Raw genomic sequence first — 24016 nt, 5'->3', positions numbered from 1 at the left:
GCTTGCTTTTATCTGCCTTTCACCTCTTATTCCACTAATTAAATGCAGTTTTCTCAGCAGAAATGGAGGGTGGTGAGCCTTCTCCTGTGCATTATAACACCTTCTAATAATAACCCACACCTTACTACCCGCTTGAAAGCCACTGCTGCCTCCTCCAACGCCGAAGCTCCATCTATGTGCAGGGCTGCAACAGGCACTGTGTACAGACTGCCTCACTAATCACTAAAACCATATGAGAAGATGGCTGATACTGTCCTGATTTTACAAATGAGAACCTGAAATTCAGAAACATGAAATCATCTCTCAAGGCTTATGCCATTAAAATAAAAAGTAGGGCTACGAATCCAGCCTCAAAAGTCCAAATGCAAAACAACAACAAAACAAAAACCCACCAGATAAGTCAATATGGAAGTAAATGTGGTAAGCCTTTTGCCAGTTTAGAAAAGAAAATTCAAAAACAACCCAACAACATAGCATAAAACTCTTCAGCCTGAAATCTAGAACCATATATGTCTCCCACTCATGTAACAACAGGTATGGAAGAACTGACAGAGGCAGGGACTTCCAAACTAAAGACATAGCAATTTCTGAATGAAAACAGGCATTTGGTTAGTCAGGTTGTCTGACTGAGATTTTAAAACACATAAATATGACCAGAAATGTTTTTCTATGTAGGGAAAAAGCAAAGTAGATATATAATCAACTTACAACCATACCATGATCTGTTTCCATTAATTTTTTCAAAGGCTAAAATCTTTGTAAGGGGAAAATTAGTTAATGGAAGAATTTGGAGTAGATTACTATCAGCTTACTCAAATTTGAACAACTACTTGTCTTCTCTTAAAAACTCTTAATGGATAGCATGTATTTCCAGTAATAATAGCTAACTTTTGGGGCAAGTATAACAATGTCAGGTACTACATTAGATGTTTTACCATCATTATCTCAGTTAATATGATACAATTGACACTGAATTAACAAATTTTATATGATATAAAGTTGTGAAAGAAGAACTAATTTATAAGTTAAAATATTATGATAAACTTGTATGGTTGTATAAATTTTCTGATACTATAATGCAACATATAAGTTACAAATACAACATATCCACTTATTTGCTTCAAGAATGATTTTATTTCATTCTCCCAGCACCGTGTCTTTACGTTAATTGTCTTGAATATGCTTGCTCTGAACAGTCAACATTACAATGAAAGAGAATGAGATCAGGTCTAACTAAAATAATTAATTTCCTTCTGCTTCCTAGAGAATACTTTTCACTAATACAAAGAATGGTTTGGGGTTTCCCATGCTCCATTTTCATGAGGTAGTGTCACCTTCAAAATACAGAAAACTCAGTTAAAATTTAACATAATAGATTTCAGTGACAGTCACTTTTTTATGTGTACTTGGCCAGTCTACAGTCTCGATTATTCAACAAAATATTTTCTAATCCAGGTATTGCTGTGCAGGTATTTTTAGATGTGATTAACATCTTCAAACAGTTGGCTTTGAAGTAAAGGAGATTATCTTTGATAATGTGGGTGGGCCTGATCCAATCAGTTCAAAATCCTTAAGAGCAGAACTGAGGTTTCCCTGAGGAAGAAAAGATTCTGTCTGTGGAATGTAATTTCAGCGCCTGGACAACCAATCTCAGAAACTAGGAGCTCTGGTGCCATCTTTATTTTTCTCTTCCTCTCACCCCTGGCATTCTGTATCTTACCACTTTCTGTCCACTCATTTTCATTCCAGCTGCCAATACTTTTGTCCAAACCTTTATTAGGGTATGTAAAAGTGCACATAGCACTAGTTGGTACAATTGCTTCTAGTCTGTTTCCATTCTACACTTCAATTCACAGTCTACAAAATCAGCCTGCTCCTTGTCAAAATCCAGCCTTAATATCTCTGATGGCCTCAAGGGAAAGAAGCATATCTTACCATTTTTGTATATCCAAGCATTTAGCAAAATATCAGACACATAGTAAATGTCGAATAAGTATTTGAATAATTTGCAATTCTGTATCAGTAGAAGTTAATCCTCCAGGGCACAGAAGCACAGAATATCCTTAATTAGGCAAAGTTTCTTTTTTTTTTTTGGGGGGGGGGTGGCGAAAGTAAAGCCAAGTGAGAAAGTCACAATGTGTCTTATATTTCTTTAAGCTCAGAGTCTTCATTTTAGAAAGTCTGAAATCTATGGAGCTTCTTCCCGGGAAAATGAATTGTGCATATCATTTCTGGGAGTTCTTGAGCTTCCTAAAACCCATCTATCCACAGACTAGTCCCTATAGTTTATGAACACAAAGGGAAGGACCCCTAGATAATCAAATATCACATATTCGAATTTGATTTTAATTCCTTCTGGTTTGGGACCCAGTTTCCTTTCCTTTGTCTGGACTTTTTTTTTTTTTTTTTGTAGCACCTGCATGATTTTTAGAAAGACAGGCTACAGTAATCACTGAAAGATGACTCCACCTACAAGAAAACTATGTTGTCAAGAAGGAAAGTATTTCCAAGGACATTGTTGATCTACTGTCAGTCACAATAGGTTTTTGTAGATGGCAGATGTGTAGTATAACAAAGCTTTCTACTAAAATAGATCCCCTTTCACCTCTTTCACCTCCGGGCCCTATGCTTGCCTTTCAAGCTAGCTATGAAGGTGGAGAAATGGAAAAACCAGGGGAATGTAACCTAAGTCACAAAGCGATTTGTGGCACTGCTTAAAAGAAGCCCATACCTCCTGATGTCCAATCCAAACACTGGTCTGAGACACGGCCACCTGCCCAGTATCCACCAAGAAAACTTTCTGCATTAGGCTTATCCAAGCCCTTGAGTGAAGTCACCCTGAAAATAAATCTTCACAGCTCAGAGAGCCAAGATACAAACAAATGGAAAAATATTGCCCAGGGATATCAAAGACAAAGCTCAACTGAAGCTGAAAAGGGATGACAAGTGAGAACTAGCAGAGGGAACAATAATTGCACGAGGGGCTTGAATGCTGTGGAAGTGGAGAAGAGCAGATACCAGAGAAGGGCAATGGTGAGCTGCATCACGGTATCTTAGGACAGTATATTTAGGCAGGTGAGAGACTGAGCTAAATGCTTTTATTCCAAAATGAGTTTCATTAAGAATGCACAAAATTTAATAAGAGATAGCGAGTGAGAAGCTTAGAAGGATTCTGTCAGTCCATCAATCAGAAAAGCAATTATCAAGGAACTACTTCTGTATGGTAGGTGTGCTAGGCACTATACAACCCTAATGGCTCATTAAAGCACCTGCTACCAGGTCCCCATTCTTTTTTTTTTTTTATTGATTGTTCAAAACATTACAGAGCTCATGATATATTATCTTTCATACATTAGACTCAATTGGGTTTTGAACTCCCATTTTTACCCCAAATACAGATTGCAGAATCACAACTGTTACATACTCACATTATTACATAATGGCATATTAGTGACTGTTGTATTCTGCTACCTTTCCTATCCCTTACTATCCCCCCTCCCCTCCCCTCCCCTCCCATCTTCCCTCTCTACCTCCTCTGCTGTTGTTCAATTCTCTCCCCTTTTTCCCCCCTCCCCCTTGCCCCTCATAACCTCTTATAATTTTGTGTATCATTGAAGGTCTCCTACCATTTCCATATGCTTTCCCTTCTCTCTTCCTTTCTCTCCCCCCATTCGTCTTTGTTTACTGTTAGTCTTTTCCTCCTGCTCTTCCTTCCTGTTCTGTTCTTAGTTGCTCTCTTTATAACAAAGAAGGCATTTGGCATTTGTTTTTTAGGGCTTGGCTAGCTTCACTTAGCATAATCTGCTCTAATGCCATCCATTTCCCTGCAAATTCTATGATTTTGTCATTTCTTAGTGCTGCATAATGCTCCATTGTGTTTGGATGCCACATTTTTTTTATCCATTCATCTATTGAAGGGCATCTAGGTTGGTTCCACAGTCTAGCTATTGTGAATTGTGTTGCTATAATCATTGATGTGGCTGTATCCCTATAGTGCGCTCTTTTAAGGTCCTCGAGAAGGGCGATAGCTGGGTCAAATGGTGGATCCATTCCCAGCTTTCCCAGGAATCTCCATACTGCTTTCCAAATTGGCCTCACCATTTTGCAGTCCCACCAGCAGTGTACAAGTGTACCCTTTTCCCCACATCCCCGCCAACACTTATTGTTGTTTGACTTCATAATGGCTGCCAATCTTACTGGAGTGAGATGGTATCTTAGGGTGGTTTTGATTTGCATTTCTCTGATTGCTAGAGATGGTGAGCATTTTTTCATGTACTTGTTGATTGATTGTATGTCCTCCTCTGAGAAGTGTCTGTTCAGGTCCTTGGCCCATTTGTTGATTGGCTTATTTGCTATCTTATTGTTTAATATTTTGAGTTCTTTGTACATTCTGGATATTAGGGCTCTCTCTGAGGTGTGAGGGGTAAAAATTTGTTCCCAGGATGTAGGCTCTCTATTTACCTCTCTTATTGTTTCTCTTGCTGAGAAAAAACTTTTTAGTTTAAGTAAGTCCCATTTGTTTATTCTTGTTATTAACTCTTGGGCTATGGGCGTCCTATTAAGGAATTTGGAGCCCGCAGGTCCCCATTCTTTATAATGGTTGGCCAGAACTATGCCAAATACCCTCATTTTAATTTTTCATTCTTTTTTTTTTAGGAATTAAGAATTTTTAGGATAGAAATAAGAATTTTAAGAATAGAAATAAAACTATCTTACTATATATGACAAAGCACTGGACTGTATTCAAGAACAATATAAAAGCCCACTGATCTCCATTCTTTGGAAATAATAAAACATATGACCTCATTTCTTAACAATCTCTATCATTCACACAGGAACTATGTACCATGTTCTAGGAAGAATTGCCTTTCAATGTTTCTGCTCAGCTCCTCCAAGAGGCCTTTCCAGACCATCTCCCTCAATTGAGCCCTCTTTGATAATGTCAATATAAATCCCTGCATGGTTTCCTTGCTTACATGTAGGTGACTTATTTTCTGTCTTTTTATTATTAGACTTTATCAAGAGACTGTGGCTCTTCAAGGGCAGAAAACATGTCTGTCTCATACAGGTTTACATCTGTGGGTCTAATTCAGTGCCTAGCACAGAATAGGTGCTTAATAAACATTCACTGAATGGGACAAATGAAACTTTATTCTATTGTGTTTCTCAAATAATTTACTAGAGAAATAGCTTGATGAGATGCTCTGGATGACAAAAATCGGCTTCCTTGTCTAATAATTTGAGGCAATGCCTAACGTTATCTTTCTTAAGGAATATTGGTATATCCAAGGTTCTGAGAACTATTGCAGGAAGGATTCCACTGAATACCATTTTTACTAAACTTATATGAAATAAATGACTTTTAAAAAGAAATGTCTAGCTTGGCACAGTGGCACAATCCTGTAATCCCAATGGCTCAGGAGGCTGAGGCAGGAGGATCTCAAGTTCAAAGCCAGCCTCAGAAAAAAACAAGGCACTAAGCAACTCAGTGAGACCTGTTTCTAAATAAAAAATACAAAATGGATGTGGCTCAGTGGTCGAGTGTCCCTGAGTGCAATCCCAGGTACCCCTCTCCCTAAAAGGAAATATCAGATAACATCTTATGAAATGTGTTCCAAAGGACATTCCTTAGGAAACAAATTTCACCCTAAATAAGACCCTGGGTCATCTCTCCAGAGATGGTGGGTGTTTTGCTGTATTTACAAGGGTGGAAAGAGTTTTTCTGATAACTCAAGAAAGGACTTGAAGCTTATTCTAATTCACTGGTCATTCTCATTGACAACCTTCTCCAATTTTTTCAAATGTGGAGTCTCAACTCTTTTAAAATAATTCCCATCACCTTGTAGCTTCAAAATGCTCTCAAAAGCAAAGCTGGACTTCTATTGGGCTTTCTTAAAATGCAAACTTCCAGGTAACTGGTATCAAGTTCAAATCAGTATTACTGACCTAGGGTTAAAGTTGAGATTACTTCTTTCATTTAAATTTAATTATTTATTAGCACCACTATTTTTACTGAAAAATATTTGTTTAACTAAAGCATCTTCCTGTGCCTTACTTGAAATAAGTTCCTCTTAACTCAGGCATCAGGATATCTAGGTATGTGTCACCATCATTTTGAAGTGTGATGTAAGTAATTTGTCACCAGCAAATTGTTAAAAGTACAGAACTTTGTGACTCATTTTTTTTAAAGAACATTGTGCTGCTTGAACATCTTCACTACAATAGCCTGCTTCTCACTTACTTGCACTCCATATAATTTTGTAAATGTGAGAGGAAGGGGTGGGCTAGTTCTTCCTGAGATGATATGTCTGTGATATGTGCCTATTACTAATGTTCTGCTACTAGTGGGAGTGGTATAATTTATTTCTGAGCAGAAACAAGAAAGAAAAGTGAAAAGGCATTGCAAAATCCATTAAGACACCTGATTGCATACCTCACTTGTGCATGCCGCCTGCCATATAGACCATGACAGAAAACAACTGGTAGAAAAAGTGAACCTCATTAGTCCTTTTAATACATGCTTTGATTCAGGGACAAATATTTTTTTCACATAACTTTTCATAAAGCAAGGTGAACCTATGTGGTACTTAATGACATTGTTTATAGTTTTAAATATATAAATTTAAAATGAATGTGTAACAAATATTGAACAAATCACAAATTGGGATCTTTGTGGAAGTATAGAATGGATGAAAGATTCCTATTGCCTCTAACTTTTGGCTAGGCATTCCTTGCATTCACTTTTTTAAAAGTCCATTTTGATAACGGGCTAGATTTGAAGGAAACTCCTCTTATGACACTTCCAAGGTGAAAATGAAAAATTCTGATAAAGCTCACAGCCTTGAGGAAAATTTCAAGCGGCTTATTGCCTTAGTTTTCTCTTATTTCACTCACTCATTATCAGACAGAATTGGAGGACAGGTTCTGTCTTTGCTCTTTAGGCTAAATTTTATTCTCAGTGGAGACCATTGCTGGTGACTTAAGTCTTTCGCTACCCATTTATCTGTGTAGGTCTGTTTCAAGGGACTTGAAAACTGCAAAGTGCATTCAGTGGAAGAAGTCTGTACACTGGCTGATGGAATGTGTGGGTGTGCATGATTTATGCAAAGAGAAAAGTTACTCTCTGCATGCAATGAGCCAAATTATCCCAATTCTTTTGCAGGAGGAGAGTTTATTTTTTCCATCATCATCTTTCTTTTTACAGCTTGAATAATGTTTAGCTGAGCTTTCAGGTTCTTCTTGGTTTTCAATAGGATCTGTCAGGTGTGGGAAAGGGCCACATGCTCATGGCTAGAATATCACTTATGAGTTCTCGGGCTCTCCTGATATATATTAATCTTATGGCTATGGATGCTTTGTTGCTGGCCCTGATTTCAGAGTAGGGCCACATAAAGCCGGCAACGTTAAGACCAAAATAATGTCATTTAGTGTCTAGGGGAGGTTAAAAAGAGGATTAGAGGCAGGCAGGCAGGCAGGGTATATTAAACAAGTCCGTGACTAACAGGGTGTGACAGAAAAGAGTTTTATTCTTTTCAACAAAACAATTCCCTAGGGCTGGGACCATTACTCCACTGTGCCTTTATCACCTTGGAATTTTTATGGTTATTTTTGATGAATTCACATTTTTGTAAAGGCTTTTTTGAAATGATGCCAGTTTTCAATTTTTAATTAAAGTCGTAAATAATCTTAATTCTGCCTTAAAAGGTTTATTGTTTCTTTCCTTTTTTTATGATTACTGCCAGGAAATATTTCAAATACCAAGTCCTGATGTGAGTAAGCAATTAGAATCTCTCCAAGGTCTAGTAACAACATTGTACCATGTAAATATAACACACTAGTATATCGGTGCAAGATTCAGAAATGTGGATTGACTGATTTCTGGTTTATTAGCAACTGCTTCTCCTGGGAGGATGTTTCCTCTTTTTGTTGGATGGAGCAACTTTCATCATTTTGATTTCCACAAGCTAATCCATCACAGATTCATAAACACATTTTTAAATAAAAAGGCATGTTAAAATTTGGAAAATAAACACTGTAAACTTGTCATTTAGGTCTGGGCAATGGAAGTCAACCAAAGCCATTTCAACCATTTGTAGGAAAACAGTGAACCTCAAAAGCTAAATCATTTGAAAGATAACATCTCACTTTACATAAAAAAATGAAGCGCCATAATTTTTGACATGAGATGATAATATTACTTCAAAATATACCCCCCCCCGTCATCTAAATTGCCTGTTGATGATTGTCAGTAAATTATCAATAAAATTATATTTTGTAGTCTCAAGGTCTGTTTTTCTTTTTTCAATTAGTGTTTCAAGAATCTTTCACATTGTCAAGACTAATTTTCCATTATAATGAGGCTAAAACATATCATATTTGAATTTAAAAAACCATTTCTGAAAATATCCCATGCTATATTCTATACCTGTCACCTAATGTTACCTTGTTAAATTGAACATCATCTTGCTTATTTGTTTAGATATGGAACTAATGTCCTTGGCTCTGTCCATGATGATCATGTTACATTCTACACAGGTGCTTTCCAATCTTACTGATAAATTTGGTATTACAAGTGAAGCCTCACAAATTTGGGACAATCTGTAAACAGACAATGTCAGGCTCAGAGTAATAACCCTCTCATCGAAGAGGACTTTTTTTTTTTAAATAATTTGTTATTCAAAAATTTTTTTTAAATAATTTGTAATTTGTTATTTCAAATGTGTAAAGTGTACATGGATAATGATAAAAATGACACTGATCCTACTGAAAGTACTTAATGATATTCAACAATGGTGTGTTATTTTAAGATTAAGCATCATCCTTCCAATTATATTTACATTATTAATGTACTTAGCAGTTTCATTGTTTTTCTAAAATTCAAGAACATATCCAATCCATGCCAAGTGATCACAGATATCAATTTATTAAGATTACAAGTAAGGAAATTTTAAATACATCTCTAGAGAAAAAATAACTAATTTAGAATTTGATTTACAAGATTGGGTTTTTATGCAATTAAGTATATCTGTCAAATCCTCCTAGCTGAATATTTTTCTAACTCACAGGGAAGAGGTCAAGTTCTTTCCATGTGTGAGACCTTGGTTGGCATTGTACTAACACCTCTCAAGGCAGAAAAAATTCACATCACAAAAAGACTATAGAACATTTCCAAACATCACATGTTAAATTCCTATAAGCCATGAAAGAATGGATGCAAGATTTCTAACTAGAAGCCATGGTACCTAAAAACCCTTGCCATGGGGTTCAATCACTTGAAATAAGTTGAGTCTTAAAATGTCCTTAACTTTGCTATAAATGGCCCTTCAGTGAATCAGGTGTACATCTGGATACAAATGAAACACTCAAAAGCCAAGGTAGCTAAATATGTTTTCTGCTGTGGACAGAGGATACTAGTTTGTTCAAAAACATTTAAAACTCAGTTACTAGGAAACGCCTTGAAAGAAAATCAGCTCCCTGTCGCCAGTGGTGTTGAATCCCAGAGTGCCAACAATGTGTGGCCCTGCATGAGGTCAGAAGAGCAGGTCAGGGACTGGCTGCTTGATCTTTAACATTTATTCCACATTGGAGATACTATGGTTTTTATAAACTTTGCAAATTGCATCGATCCTTCAGTGACATCAAGTGACTTGAATTTCAATTTTTTTTTCAGATTGTCATCAAGAAATTTTCTAAGCTTAACATGAGGTATGTTCTCTTCTTTCCTAGAAATTCACCTACCTTCTTTGTTAGAGCTACAATGATTTTAGCCAAATGATCATTTATGGAAAAAAAGTCTCTCCAGAAAGGATTTTTGTTGTATTTTTCTTTAGTCATTTAAACTTAATTTCCACAAAAGCCTTTTGTTACTTATAGTTTAGATGACTTTCACCAGTTTTCTCTGATACCTATTAAACAAGCCTTCCCTAGAAATTCTTATCTGGCTCTATCAGCTTTGTAAACCACAGCCTTGCTATTACTTCATGGAAGACTTCCCTCCTCAAAAGAGTTATATGCTACACCTTAAGCATGTTAAGAAGTATAAAAATTTCCAATGCCCTGCAGAAGCTCTAAGTTCTGCAAGAGTCATTTAAATGTGCTTTTTCTGGCTTGAAAATTTTCTTTTAAAATTACCTTTTTCCTTGCTTGTTGATCTTTGGAAGAATGTGCCTTCACATGCTTTCTTAGGGAACTTGGGTCTGTGTAGCGTTTGGTACATCCTGGAATTTGACAAGCATAAGGTTTCTAAATAAGAAAGAAAGAAAGAAAGAAACAGCTGTGGTTAAATCATAAAGGTAACTGAGGAAGGTTTTGCTCAAAGACTATTCAGAGCATGAACTGTTACCAACTGATTGATGCAGAATGCTGGGTAATACTCATACATTTTAATTAGAAAGCCCAGGACCTTTGCATCATGGTAAAGGAAAGAGTAAACTTTAGAACAAAGAGATGTCCTATCCTTGATGGCTTTTAAGAGATTGCTTTACATTGCACTCTAACCACAAAACCTCTTGTGGCATTTTTTTAGTGTGGAAATTATTAGTAAGCATCTCCAGTCATACTTACAGTTATGTTTCCCTGAGAACAATCTTTGGTACTGTCAGAAACTAGTAAACACATATTCTTTAAGGGTTCAGGTAAAGAAGCTGTAGAAAAGTCCAGAAAAGACTGGGTATGTTTCAGAAGAAACCTGATTCAGAAAGAGGGAGAGAATGAAGAAGGAAAATTAGTGTAAAGTGAGTAAGAGACAGTAGGTTTCAAACAACAGACACGAAAAATCAGTCAGAAGAGCATTAATATTATTAGTTGCAGAGCAGTCCTGGTGCTGAGCCTGCATAAAGTGAAAAAGCCTTTGGCTGAGCATGATGGGAACGTGAATTTTGGCTATTCCAATTCCCCATGCTCCTGAGAGATGTGCAGTGTAGAGCCCGAGTCGAGGTTCTGTTTAATTTTTCTATCCTTGGTGCTGGGTACATAACACTTAGGAATGAATGAGTGAATGAATGAATGAATGAGAACACTTCACATCCCTTCAAGTTTCAGTATCATCACCTACTATTAGTAGGATGACAAAATTCTTATCCAGGATTTTAAGACTATGATTCTGTGGTTGCAAGATAAATCAAAACCTTCTGCTTATTCCAAGAACTGAAAAAAAAAATAATCACAGGATTAACTATGTTTATAAGATGTATTAACTGTCACTGATCTACTTAGTATCTCATCAGGTGAGAGATGAAAGCTGTGCCTACATGATGTGAATATAAGAAGGAGAACTGAAACCTTGTCTCTAAAGTAGGATTCTTGCTCTAGAAATCTGCTTTACCACTGACAAAAAATTAAATAAATTTTTTTCCTGTTCATTTTGTGCTCCTGTTTTCCTGTGCATGCTTCTCATTTTGTGGACCAACGGTCACCTAGATTAAATCACTGGTCTTGCTGGAAGCAATAGTTAGGTTTCGATACTTTTTTTCACCATTTTTGATTCTGAGAACAAAGTAAAATCATGAATATATAATTTAATTTGGTGCATCCCATTTGAATTCTAAGACTGATATCTGATATGTTTGATCATTGACCAACTGACTGACTGAATGAATGAATGAATCACCCATCAGCTCTCATGCTTGTAGAATGTGCTGAGTACTGTATTACATATTAGGTAATCTAACAATGAACGAGGCTTTTAATACCTCAATTTTTAAAAAATGGTGAGCCAATTATTGGCTATAGTCATTCACCAATTCGTTTCCACTGTATTAACGAAGGTTTCTTAAACCTGGGAATCTCTTCTGAGATGGCTTTCTTGAACTAACCTTACCTACTCCTCCTTGGCTTTAAGGGAGCAAGTAGCCAATATCTTATGACCAAATAAGCTCATGCTTTGAGTGTGACAGAATGTTTCATATAAAAAGGCTTTATGAATATTAACATTTTATAGAAACCAATGTCACTATGATTTGGGTTCATCATGTCGCGCTGTATCTAATTTTGAGATGTTCTTGGAGAAAGCCTGAATACACACCCTTTCTCCCAGATGTCCTTGACTCTCTCCTATTGTCTGCCACCTGGGACTGGAGTGACAAAACAGCTATGCCAGGGACTTGCCTAAGTATAATACTGTGACGGTTATTTGATGTCAAATTACCTAACCCTTAAATGGTATGCTACACTTTATCAAACTATATATTTTATTATTTTCTACCTGTACTGAATAATTACTTACCTTGCTTAGATTTCAAACAAGGAAACAGAGAAATGAATTAATAAAACTTTTCAGGGTTAGATTAAGAACTCACTAATATTTATGGGAAAAATCATTGTCCTATGAGTAAAGAGTTCCCTTAGTTGAAGAAAGATAGCATTTGCATAAGGAGTAATTAATGAAAGGGAACAGGGATCTAAATTTAAATTGGAAATTCTTCAAGCAACTACAGTTTGCTTTTTAAAACAAGTTGTTTAATTTCTATATATTTTAAAAGGGCTTCCCAATTTGTTAAATGTACTAAAAATTTAAACAGGAGCTAGCTTGGAAAATGATAAATGAAAAATGAATAAATGAAATGAAAATGATAAATGAAAAGGAAAACTGATAGTTTAAAAAGATTTAATAAAAAAATATTTTTTTCATAAAAGTAAAAACAGCTGAGTTGGAAAAGCTACTGCATAAAACTAAAATCATGAAAATTTATTATGTTAGGCAGCTTTCCTCAAAAGTTTTTAAAAGAGATACGTATTTTTAAATTCTGAAATAATTTCTGAAAATGCTCTTTGTTTGATTAGCTAAAATTAGCACCAAGCAGAAAAGGGTATTGTAGAACTATAACACTCATTCTCACAATAGTTCTTTCAAACTACAGATAACTAGCTAGAGTAGAAGCAATTTCTCAAGACAATCTTGTCTCATGAATGTTCATTCTTCCATGATAAAGTTTAATGACAAATTGGAAAATTTATTGGATTTGACGAAGACCATTTTAGACACAACAAAATAGGGCATTTTAACATAATTTATTCTTTTTTCCTTTTCTACATTAAAAAATCCCACTCTTCACCACATTTATTCATTTTATATCCTATTCTATTGGCCCTAAAATCAAAATGCAATTCCACTAAAGCAGAGAGGGCCCATCACATACTAATTGTTTCAACTGTATTTCAGATATTTACTAGGCAAATTATCATATTTACATATATTAAGAGGGAATTCTGTTTAGAAAGGTTATGTGACATATAGCTAAAATGACTTCTATCAATATGACTAATAGAGACTAATATAAAATTTAATAAATATGTCAACTATAACATCAGAAGAATCTTAAATATGTATGAGAAGGTGTGTAGAAATAACAGTATCTTTTCAAAATTCAAACTCTGGTGTAGTTTAATAATAGACATCAGAATGTTAACACTGAGAAAGTACTGTCATGAATACATTATTTGCAAGAATGAGGGATAAGAGATCTGTGATGTGTATAATACATTTATCCTGATGGCTTTGTTAAGTGAAGCAAAATTACATAGGTCTACCTGGTCTCATGTAAGGAAAGTGGCATCAAAGCCTGAGAAATGCAAAAGGAGAGCTATCAACATAATTGGAAAAATAAAAGACAAGAGTTACAGAGGGAAGGCATTTTCCAATGAGCAAAATGTGGCAGCATTAAGGGAGTTAAGGCTGTAATAATAAAAGTCAACTGCTCTCATGGGGTTGGTGTCAAAGGATATATGGCTATTTACACGGAGGAGGCATGATGAGACTCAACCCACGGGAGAGATTCGCTGTTTCTTTTTAGATTGCTTGAAGGTGAAAATACCAGGGAGTTTCTAAAGCAAAAGGCCAGCTTCATTCTCAAACCATGCCAGTTCTTACATCAGGAGGAAAAAGAACCCAGGTCAACAAACAAACAAAGACTACTCCTTGTATCTTTAGCAATAGTATGTGTTGTCTATTGTGGTATGCCGTGATATTTGAATACTTAATTTAATGCCCCATCCACAGTGGTCATCCTCTGGGCTAAAATCTCTGCAGGATAGCCCATCAACTGCTTCTGTTTTGTACACCTCCTAGGAAGTTGTAACAATTAGAATAACCTGCAACTACCAAAACTGAAACAGCCACACAGGTCTCCTTTGGGCACCCTTCTGGGTTCCACTGCTGCCCTTGGCATGTCCCTATAACCTGCAGTCCACAAAGCAAACACTTCCACCTTCCCACTATCAAAATGGTACTTCCTCACACCCAGGCTGTAAGATGGAAAAGTGCCTGTCATTCTTACAGTGTCCAGATGCGTTCTCTGGTGCTTGGCACGGTCACTGGAGTTGCTGAATGCCTTCTGACAGCCCGGATGCTGGCATAGATATGGTTTCTCACCGGTGTGGCTCCGCAAGTGAATCTTGAGATTTTCAAGCCTTGAAAAGGCCTTCTTGCAACCTTCAAACTACAAAAAGAAAAAAAAAAAGTTTTGGTTGTTGAGGACCTTGAATGCTTGAGTCTGGGGAATGGGGTTGGGGAGTCCTTAGTTTGTACTTAGCCTAAAACAATAAAATGAAATGAAATCCAAACAGTAACAAATAGTACGTCTAAAAATATCCATATGTTTATGCAAAGTGCACTTTTTCACTGAATATACATGCCACTTTCTCTACCAGATTTGGGTCCTGAACTGATTTCTGTGATTACTTATGTCAGAGGAAATTCACTGTGAGCCATCTGGCTCAGTTAATAAAAATACAGTAATGTGTGTCTTAAAGATTTATTAAAAAATTAACACACTTTTCCATTTCCAAATTGGTCTAAATTGAAGAAACTAGAAAGGAAGAAACTTTTTTTTTGACAACAAATAAACTAATGAGAAAAGTCAGAGTGAAGTATGAGAATAAAGAGATAACTGAAGATCCAAGAGTCTAAGATGTCCACCACACAACATGTCCACCACAGCAACATGATCAGAAACTTCCTTAACTATAAACTTGTAGGGGTTTTTTCAACTCCCCCAAAAGTGACCATGTTCACACGCAGGGTGATGTCAAGTTAACCAGATAAAATTCTTAACATGCTTTCAAAAAGGAACAAGAAAGCACACAACTCATTTAGCGCTAAATCATTTTCCACATGAAGTAAGAGCTTAATTTTTATTTGTATTTTTTAGAAATTTTGTTATCCAATTCATAAAGAGGAGAATTAAAATGAAAGGTTGGAGAATTTCAACAAATGCATCACAGGTTTTCAATAATATTTATTGACAGTAACATTTACTTAATGTCTTCTGTGGGAAAAATATCAGCTCCTATTTATTATTACAGGGCCAAAGTGATTCTAATCCTTAAAGTGACAATCTAATAAAGAAAACGTGTTAGGGAAAGCCTATAAATGAAGCCTTAAGGTGAGATGGGGACTTATCTTTTAATTCTCCCTTTGGTGCTAAGCCCTGGAATATTTATGTTACTTTGACAGTTTTAATCCCATTTGAGTTCCCAGTGGAAGGGAAAGTTCAAAACATAGAAAAAACCTCCCAGAACAAAGTATAATATGTTTAAAGCAATCAAGAAACCTCACTCTTTAGAGGTGAATGTAGGGAGAAGCATGAGATAAGAAAGAGTATAAGTGATGAAGATTAGGTCAGGATGCTTTTCATTCAAAATTAGCAGGGATTACTTAGTCTTCTTGCAGATTCTATAAACATTCTTGGTTCTTTAATTATTAAAATAGATGGTGGAAGACATTCTTCATGAGGGTATGATCTAGAGCTGGCCAGGTTTTTGTGATTTATTGGTATTTTCACCTTTAACTAAAGGATGAACTAAGTAGAAAAAAATAATCAAACATGTCATAATTCCATCTATTTAAGTGGTTCAGATTTTGCATGCTGGAGTATTTTAAGAAATTTATGAAAGTTGCACTTATTTTTGATTGAGAGTTATACATGTTTCACAGACATATGTTGGTTTATTTCAATTTTGATATTTTGCTTAAAATAATTTTGGTGTTTTCCTGATTTCTATTTCACATAAAAATAAATTTAGACTGAACGGAAGATGAATGCTGACGAAGCCAAGTACTTTTTCAGCAGTGAAGGACATATAATGCCATATCGTTAGAGGAGAGAGGATGGGAGGGGTTTATTTCAGTAGATTTTCAAGTGGGTCTCCTGTTTAAGGATAAAGGGGACTAAAAATTAATTCTCAATTCATAGCTGAGAGGTCTCTGCTGACCAAACCTTTTCTTTAAGGTTCTCTTCGAATGACAACCAGAGCAAACTCCTGGAGCTGAGTTCATTTTACTTGGAATCACCTGGTGGACTTAGATCTGAAATGAGCCTGTGGTTTGGGACAGGCCAAGCCTGTAGCCTAGTTCCTAGCAAGGCTCTTTTGTAGGGTGGATTCCATTCTAGGACACAGACCCACAGCTGGGTAGGCCCCAGGATCCACTCCCTTCCACAGTCGCCTCAGATCCTGGTCAGAGAGAAAGCTGCATTGTTTTGGCACCAGCAGGGAAATGGAGAACAACTTTAGAATGGATTAATAAGTTTTCTTTGAGTACAAGATAAAACAAGATCCCTAATTCTTCCACAGAGTGGTTGAGGGATCCCATATACGAGCTAGTCTAATTCAAACTGTCCACATAATCAGACATAAACTGCACATAGGCCAGTATTCCCAAGGTCTTTCCAGTTCAATGTCCACCTTTATGTCCAGTTAGAACTCAACTAAGTGCTACTATTGCTATTAACAAAAGCAGTAATAAAAGCCCCAAAGGGCTCACTGCATTCCCAGCCAATCAGTGAAGAATGAATGACATCTCAGAACATCCTGATGATTTTTAAATAGCAAGGATGGAGGGAAGAAAAGAACAATCAGACTGAAAAAGACCACAAATGAGGGTATCTGTAAAATAATGAAAATCCAGCTGATATCAGGTGGCTTTTCTGTAGTAAAAAAAGGCCAGAAGATTACTGATTAAAATTATAGCATATTCAGGGGAAGAGATTAAGAGTAAAGGGTTTGATCTCACTGAGTTGTACAAATAAAAGCAGGACAAAGGCAATTTCATGGGTGCAGGGGATCATAATATATACCACCCACTCACTCTTGTTGAAGAAATTCACTTGAAACCATGGACACAAGACCAGTAAAATCTGGTCCTAAAGGATTGACAGATGGCTTGGTGGGGGGCCTAACACCCAACACATCACAGACACCTGGATGAACTTGTCACACCTAGGATTCTGCAAGAGGAAGGAGGTGCTGTTTGCCTCACTAATGGCATCTGGATGGAACTTGAAAGCAAACAATTTTATAATGAATCATTATCATTCATTATGGGAATAACCCTGTAATTCCACATAAGAATTTCCTCTCCCTGAGGCATTTTTACCCCCAGACTTATAAGTTCAGTTAAATGCAAATGCTTTAAAAATAAATGAGCACTTATGCAGGCTTACAAAAGATAGTTAAAAAATATATCAAAACTGGATTCTTTGGGTGGGTGGGCAAATAGATGCCTTTTATCCTTCTTAGTATTTTCACATTTTCCAAATCTTTAATGAGTGTCTCTGTCTTACCTTGTAAATGAACACCCAAGTGTAAGGAAGCAAGGGGCATTAGGAATGTTTCCCTGGGTTTGATCACATGCTTTCTCATTGAAGTTCCTATAGTACAAGAGCCATCCTGAGTTCTTAGGTCCAAACTGTCAACTGACTGCTCCTACCACTGCCGCCAACCAGTTCTTATACAATGACTGAGTGATAGCTTCCTCTCAGGTCCTGTCCTTTCTGGACTGGTTGTGGAGACACAAACCCAAACCCCAGTGACCATAACTGGATCACCAAGCCTGAGGTTGTCTAAGACTCAAAACCAGAACATGCACAAGAAGATAAGAGAAAAACAGGACACAATCAAACTCTCAGAGCCCAGGGTAAAGGTAAACGGAGAAAAACAGGATATAAGAGAAAAACACAGGGCAACAGTGTGTGGGGTGGTGGTGGTGGAAAGGGGATCTGGTATTCATTGAGCATTTATCCCATGATAAGTTCTTTGCTATATATTTTCTCCATGTTAGTAATTTTATCTACTTAGCACTGCCCCCATAACAAATATCAAGTTAGCACCTACACTTATGGACAGTGTAGTATGCAGTAAGAACAAAATGAACAAACCTCAAAGTTTATTCATGCCAAGGTCAATGGATATGGCTGGGCAGGTTCTACACTAACGAACCCTGAGTAGCGAAGCTCAAAGACATGATTCCCAGACCAGCATCAGCATTAGCATCACCTTCAAACTTTTCAGAAATATAAATTCTCTGACCCTTCCCCAGACAGAGTCAGAACCCCAGGGGTGAGGCCTGGCCATCTGAGAACAAACAAACCCTCTAGAAGATTCTGATGTGTGAGCAGGTGAGACAGGAAATGCCACTCCCACTGGGATCACTGTCTATTTTCTTATAACAATCTTTGAACAAAAGCAAAGTGCTTTGGAGGATTCACCAATTTCTAATTTGGAAAAGAGTCCTATAGATGACCATGGTAGCAGCTATCCTAGAACTAGAAAGGGAATACCTCCATCCCAAGGTCGGGCAGGGTTATCTTCATTCACATAGCAAATGGGACAAAAATCCCAGAATGCCAGTCTCTTACTAGAAATTCTTTAATTTCCCAACTTAAATCTGCTACCCAGCAGATGTCTGGTTGTAAAATATTGGTGCCTCCAAGTTCCCTTGGTGGCCTCCTGACCAAGAAAATATCCTACATTTCTACTGGGCATCACATTCTCCTGTTGAGAAAAAGCACTGAAGGGGAGCCCTCATTTTCCGTTTGCACATTTCAGTGGAATTACAGACGCACATGAGAGCAGTGCATGAAACTATAAATGACAGAACTTTAAAATACTGCATTGCATGAAGTCTCACCCTGAGAATAATCTTTTTAACTCTGAGGCTGTTTTTAATAACAAACTTCAATTAGAAATTTTAAGTTGCCTCAAACCTAAAGCCTTAGATTGTACCACTTTGCTAATTTAGAAAATTATTTCATATTTAAAGAATCACACTGGACTGTAATCAGTATCTCTATATATTAGTTTGACTATGGATTGTTGACATTAAGTAACATTAAGATGACCTTTGAAATATTAATTTCCATTTCTATTAGGGGCTTTTGTGTAAGGCTCTAAAAATGAAAGGCTCATTAGACACGATTAAAATAGGATTTATTCCATATGTGTAACCAATAATCAAGTAGACTATTACTCCCTCCTCTAATCAGCTACTTAAGAGTCCTGAAAAGCACAAGGTTTATATTCAAAACACTAATAACTGCAAACCTTACTGTTGAGGTTGCTATACCATTGCTAATGTCAACAAAACCCCAACAAAAAGGAGTCTATGATGCTGGACATGCTTTTGAAAAATATACATTTGATTTCAATTAAGGTTCAGTGTTTACAGCCCTTGGAGGTATACACTTTCACAATTTTATCAGTCAAGACCAATTAATCCCATTAGTGAAGGCTAACACTGCAATACACAGCAAGAACTAACTGATGGATCACATGCTAGCTTATATCTCCACAGACAGCCCAAAGACAGCGATAAAAAATATGGATGTAAAGGTCAACAGACATTTTTGATACCCTGGACACAGTCAAGGTGACTTCCACAGTTCAAGTCCAACAGTTCAAGTCCACTTGAATCAAGTGCACACCCTCAGAAGGTGCAAATAAAAGACTGCTTTAGTGACTCAGAAATAGATGGCTAAAGGAATAGCCAAGGGCCAGCTGATACACCTCTTGCATGCGTTCAGTTGGCATTTAGTTCTCCAAGTTTCCATCCAGAGCAGTGCTCCCAGCTTTATGTGCACATGAATCACCTGGGGGTCTTGCTGAAATGCAGATTTTGATTAGTACGTCTGATGTGGGACCTGACAGTCTGAATTTCTAACTATCTCCCAAATAATGCTTGGAAATGCTGAATGTTCAAAGATTATACTTTGAGAAGCAAGGTCCTATGGATTACTAGTGGCCTTTGTATTGAAAATATAGTTTGGCGGGATTTAGAAAGAACAAAAGAACTACAGAAAGAACGAAAGAAGAAAGGACTTTCCTTTGATGAACAGCTTCATCCTTAGAGTACAGAACAGTACAATCTAATTTTAAAATTTATGTTGGGAAAATAACAGAAAAAAAGAAGGCAGAAGAAAAGTCAGTTAAAAAGGAAAAAGAAAAAAAGGGGGGGGGGACACAGAATCAAAACAGAAAGACTGCCGAAGTACATGTGATTTTTTTTCTCCTTCAGCTGACTTGCATTTGGACATGACTCGCCTTGTGCCACTCTGGTTTCTGTTTCCAGTGCATTCTAATTAGTATTGGATGCTCCAGCAAACCTTAATATTTACCACATCAGTTTGTAGCAAGTGTTACATAAAGGGAATAAAGAACACAATTCAAATGTTCTGAGGCTTTTAAGAAGTATCTAGTTCCTGAATCCATCACACTGAGGAACAGTGATTTCCTTCTGCTCCTACTTCCATTCAGATAATAACTGCACAAGTAGGAAAGCAAACATGTCTCTGCATGTTCTTACTTGGTGATTTTACTCATGTTCACAGCTGAATCGCCCTCTTGTCCATAACAGAACAAAGTACCCAGGAACTTCTGTTTCCTTTTGGTTGCTAAAAAGGAATATCTGATGTTTTCTAACATTTCAAAGGCTCTACCCCCAGTAACAGTGGCCTCATTGGAAATTACTGAAAGTTGTAGCAGAGTTATTCTTGGTTAATTCTGAGAGTCCTTTAACTTCAGGGAAATCAATGCCATTTAGACTGAGCTTCCAAATGCTCCAAGTATGGAAGTACATTTGTACTTCTGTTTCCTATAACAACTTTCAAAGTCTGACTGGCCCCAGGTTTGGCTGGGGTAGCCAGAGGGAAGAAGAGGTTATGACATTTTGGCCTCAACAATTCAACCAATTTAGTACATGCCACTCATCTGGTAATTCTGAAGTGGCGTACAGTCCTCATTTATCTAGATTTTCTGAAATTATTAAAAATTGTGTAGAATTAATATAAAACCTTTCCTGTAATGTTGGCCTAAACTGTAATAGAATCCAGTTACTATTCTTTGTTATTCTGGTATACAAAATGAATCTATTAACTAGTGCATAAATACAATGTCCTGGCTTTCCATGCTTCTCTGTTTTGATTAAATCAGTAAGAAATTTGTATAATACAAAGATTACTTAACTGGGCAGTATTTATGTATTTTTTATTGGTTTAAGGCAATTCCTTATTTGTTTTTGTTTTTAACCTTTTTGGTTATGAGTAGCAATTGGTCCTTAAAAGAGTCCTGTAAATGAAGTAGCAAGATAAATGAGGGTTGACTTAAAAAAGAAAATGGGAAGACAGTCTTTAGAAGCCACATAACAATATGGAGAAAAATATGTTATTTCTGTGCCAACAATTGAACCATACTAATTTTTAAGCAAATTATCAAGTATCTGGTTTATAACAATTCAAAGGAGTAGAACACAAAAGGAACCTCATCATGGGCATTATATTCACAACTGGAAAAAGAATCCTCCACAGTACAATGCTGGTATTTAAAGCATATCACGTGCCCCTCTCTAGCTATTCAACAAATATAAGGTATCATGTATTATTCCAGTTGTATCAATACAATGCCAGAAAAACTATAATTTCAAGCAAATTATTATTTCTATGAGAGGGAAAATAATGAAAAACTGGTTGTCTGGGGGTAGTGCAAACACAACAATAAGTTTCTGTTGTTGTTTATTCGAATTGATTTCATGCAATCCATGAGTATACATCCACAAGAGCATGCATGCTTCAGGGGTTGACAGACCGCAATAAATGCACTTTGATTACATGCCAGTGGAGCAAATATATTTTATGGCTATGTAATTAGTTGTGCATAAACACGCCCAAAACAATTAAGTTATTTAATTTCCTATGTATCTTTGTTCCTGACCACCACATAGTCAGGTATAATTCCAACCTCTGATGTATGCATGCTGTAGTGGATATATTTTCATAGATTGCATGAAATTAATGCTAATGAACAACAACAACAAAAACTAATTGTTGTGTTTACACAACCCCCAGCCAAACACTTTTTCATTATTCACCCTCTCACAGACATAATTATTTGCTTGCAGTTGTAGTCTCCCAGCATTGTATTGATGTGCCATGAATAATACATGATATCTTAAATTGCTGAAGAGGCTCCATTTTGCCTCTTACCTTCGCAAAAGTTACTTACTCCCTGTACATGAAGTACAAAAGCACAATACTTCTGTGAAGTATATATCAGGCAAACAAAGAAAAGCAATGTTCAGATGTGTCCCTACTCTATATTAAAAAAATCTTTCAAATCTTAAAGCACGATATTCTAAGTGACTAATTTCTTGCTCCATAAAATGGATCCTACACATATTGAGCAATTTCCTGCACATTCAGCAATTTACTAGGCTCTGTGCATGATCCAGAAGAAACATCAGGCTCAATCCTACCTTTCCTGTATCCCTAGTACATCCAGAAGATTGACATTCATTCAGCCTGTCCCAACACCCTAATACAATTTTCTGCATACTGAAGGCAAGATGAACATTAGGGAGATAAAGAAACTGAGAGAAGTGGAGGAAACTGTCCTTTGCATTTTTCTGCAGTAATCACTTCATTTTTTTTTTTAAGACCTCTGAAATGTTCTCTGAAACTTTAGTTCCTCTGGAAGAGCTGGCTCAGAGATATATTTTCAAATTTGAGCAGACAGGGATCAATAAAGTAAAAGAGAACTACAGAAAAGGAAAGGCAAGGAAGGGAGAAAAAAAGGAAAGAGGAAGACTACAGGTTAGAGAAGGGAAGAGAGAGGAAGAAAGCACAAGGAGACCCACAACTTTGCACCTATGTGGTCAGGTCCATTCCCTCTTCCTGTGCCTCCGCCTCCCACCTGGGCTCCACTCCATCCCAGCTGGGGTTCTCTAATTAAGCAGCTTGTTCCTTTTACCTCTTGCCTTTCCAAGTGTGACTCCCTCTGCTGTGATATCCTCGTGACCCTTTAGCTTGGGGCCACCTCCTCTGGGAAGCAATCCCACAGGCTTTCAGGGAGGCACAATGCATGGGTCCCCACACATCCCCACCATGCCTTGCCGACTGCCTCATCAGCACACGGAGGCACACTAATTGGATTGTTTGCTTCCCTGACAAGGCTGTGAGCTTTATGAGGACAAGGAACTAACTCTTATTAATCTTTTTATTGCCAGCACTAGGTACAGTGCTTGGCACATACTCAAGTGATCATAGATTATTTGCTAAATAAATGCTAAATGAAATGGAGAGAATGAACTCTTTGTAAGAAAGTGTATTGATTTCCTAGACTTCCTTGTGTAGTAAGCTCATTAAGGCCTTTAATTAGGTAGGGCTAGTTACTGCTCATGATGACATCAAATGGTCAACATCACAAAAGCTATAAAACGCATTTATGGGTTTTAGATGCTGGATTTTAATGTCCTATAGAACTACTGTAAAATGTATATTTAATTATTTTAATGTCTAACTATGTGGGGAAAAATACTAATAGCAACACATGGTTGTATTTTTTTTGTGGATGTGATGGATTAACTTCTTTATTGATGCTCTAACAAGACTCTAGCAAGACTGGTAAAGTGAGTGAGCTGTTTTCCTACCCAACCCATTTCCAAGTTGAACTAAACATACACAGATCCATTAGAAACACATTATTAGTAATAATTCTAGGCATATAAATGTGTGCCTTCTTCAAACATAAAGGAAAATAAACTGTTTTAAATTGCCCTTTAAAAGCTGAGCTAATATGCCGCTCTCAAATATGCCAGGAAACAACTTCTCATCAGAGTTTCTCATGCAAAGAAAAAAGATCTTTGAGACCAGGCCCTGAAATGCCCTGAGTCAAGTGGCCCCAAAGAGCAGGTCAAGCAGTGTCCCATGATGTCACACCTCTGTCAACCATCCTACAGCCAGACTCTCTAAAT

The 24016-nt window shown here is 36.8% G+C and overlaps 1 protein-coding gene across 13 annotated transcripts in view; it reads right to left on the bottom strand.

The window, feature by feature from the left end:
- The window catches only part of GLIS3 (GLIS family zinc finger 3), a 441268-nt gene that overhangs the window by 90838 nt on the left and 326414 nt on the right, over positions 1–24016 (bottom strand). For all 13 annotated transcript variants that reach the window (XM_081281071.1, XM_081281074.1, XM_081281076.1 and 10 more), the window contains 2 exons: positions 14274–14435; positions 10132–10242 (listed from right to left, as the gene is read on the bottom strand). In XM_081281071.1, the coding sequence (XP_081137197.1) occupies positions 10132–10242; positions 14274–14435 (273 nt within the window). The remainder of the gene's footprint in view (positions 1–10131; positions 10243–14273; positions 14436–24016) is intronic.

The sequence above is a fragment of the Spermophilus citellus genome (genome assembly GCF_964194105.1).
Source record: "Spermophilus citellus genome assembly, chromosome: 2".
NCBI lineage: Eukaryota > Metazoa > Chordata > Mammalia > Rodentia > Sciuridae > Spermophilus > Spermophilus citellus.
The sequence above is the reverse complement of the archived record's forward strand: the minus strand, read 5'-3'. Positions and strand labels throughout refer to the sequence as shown.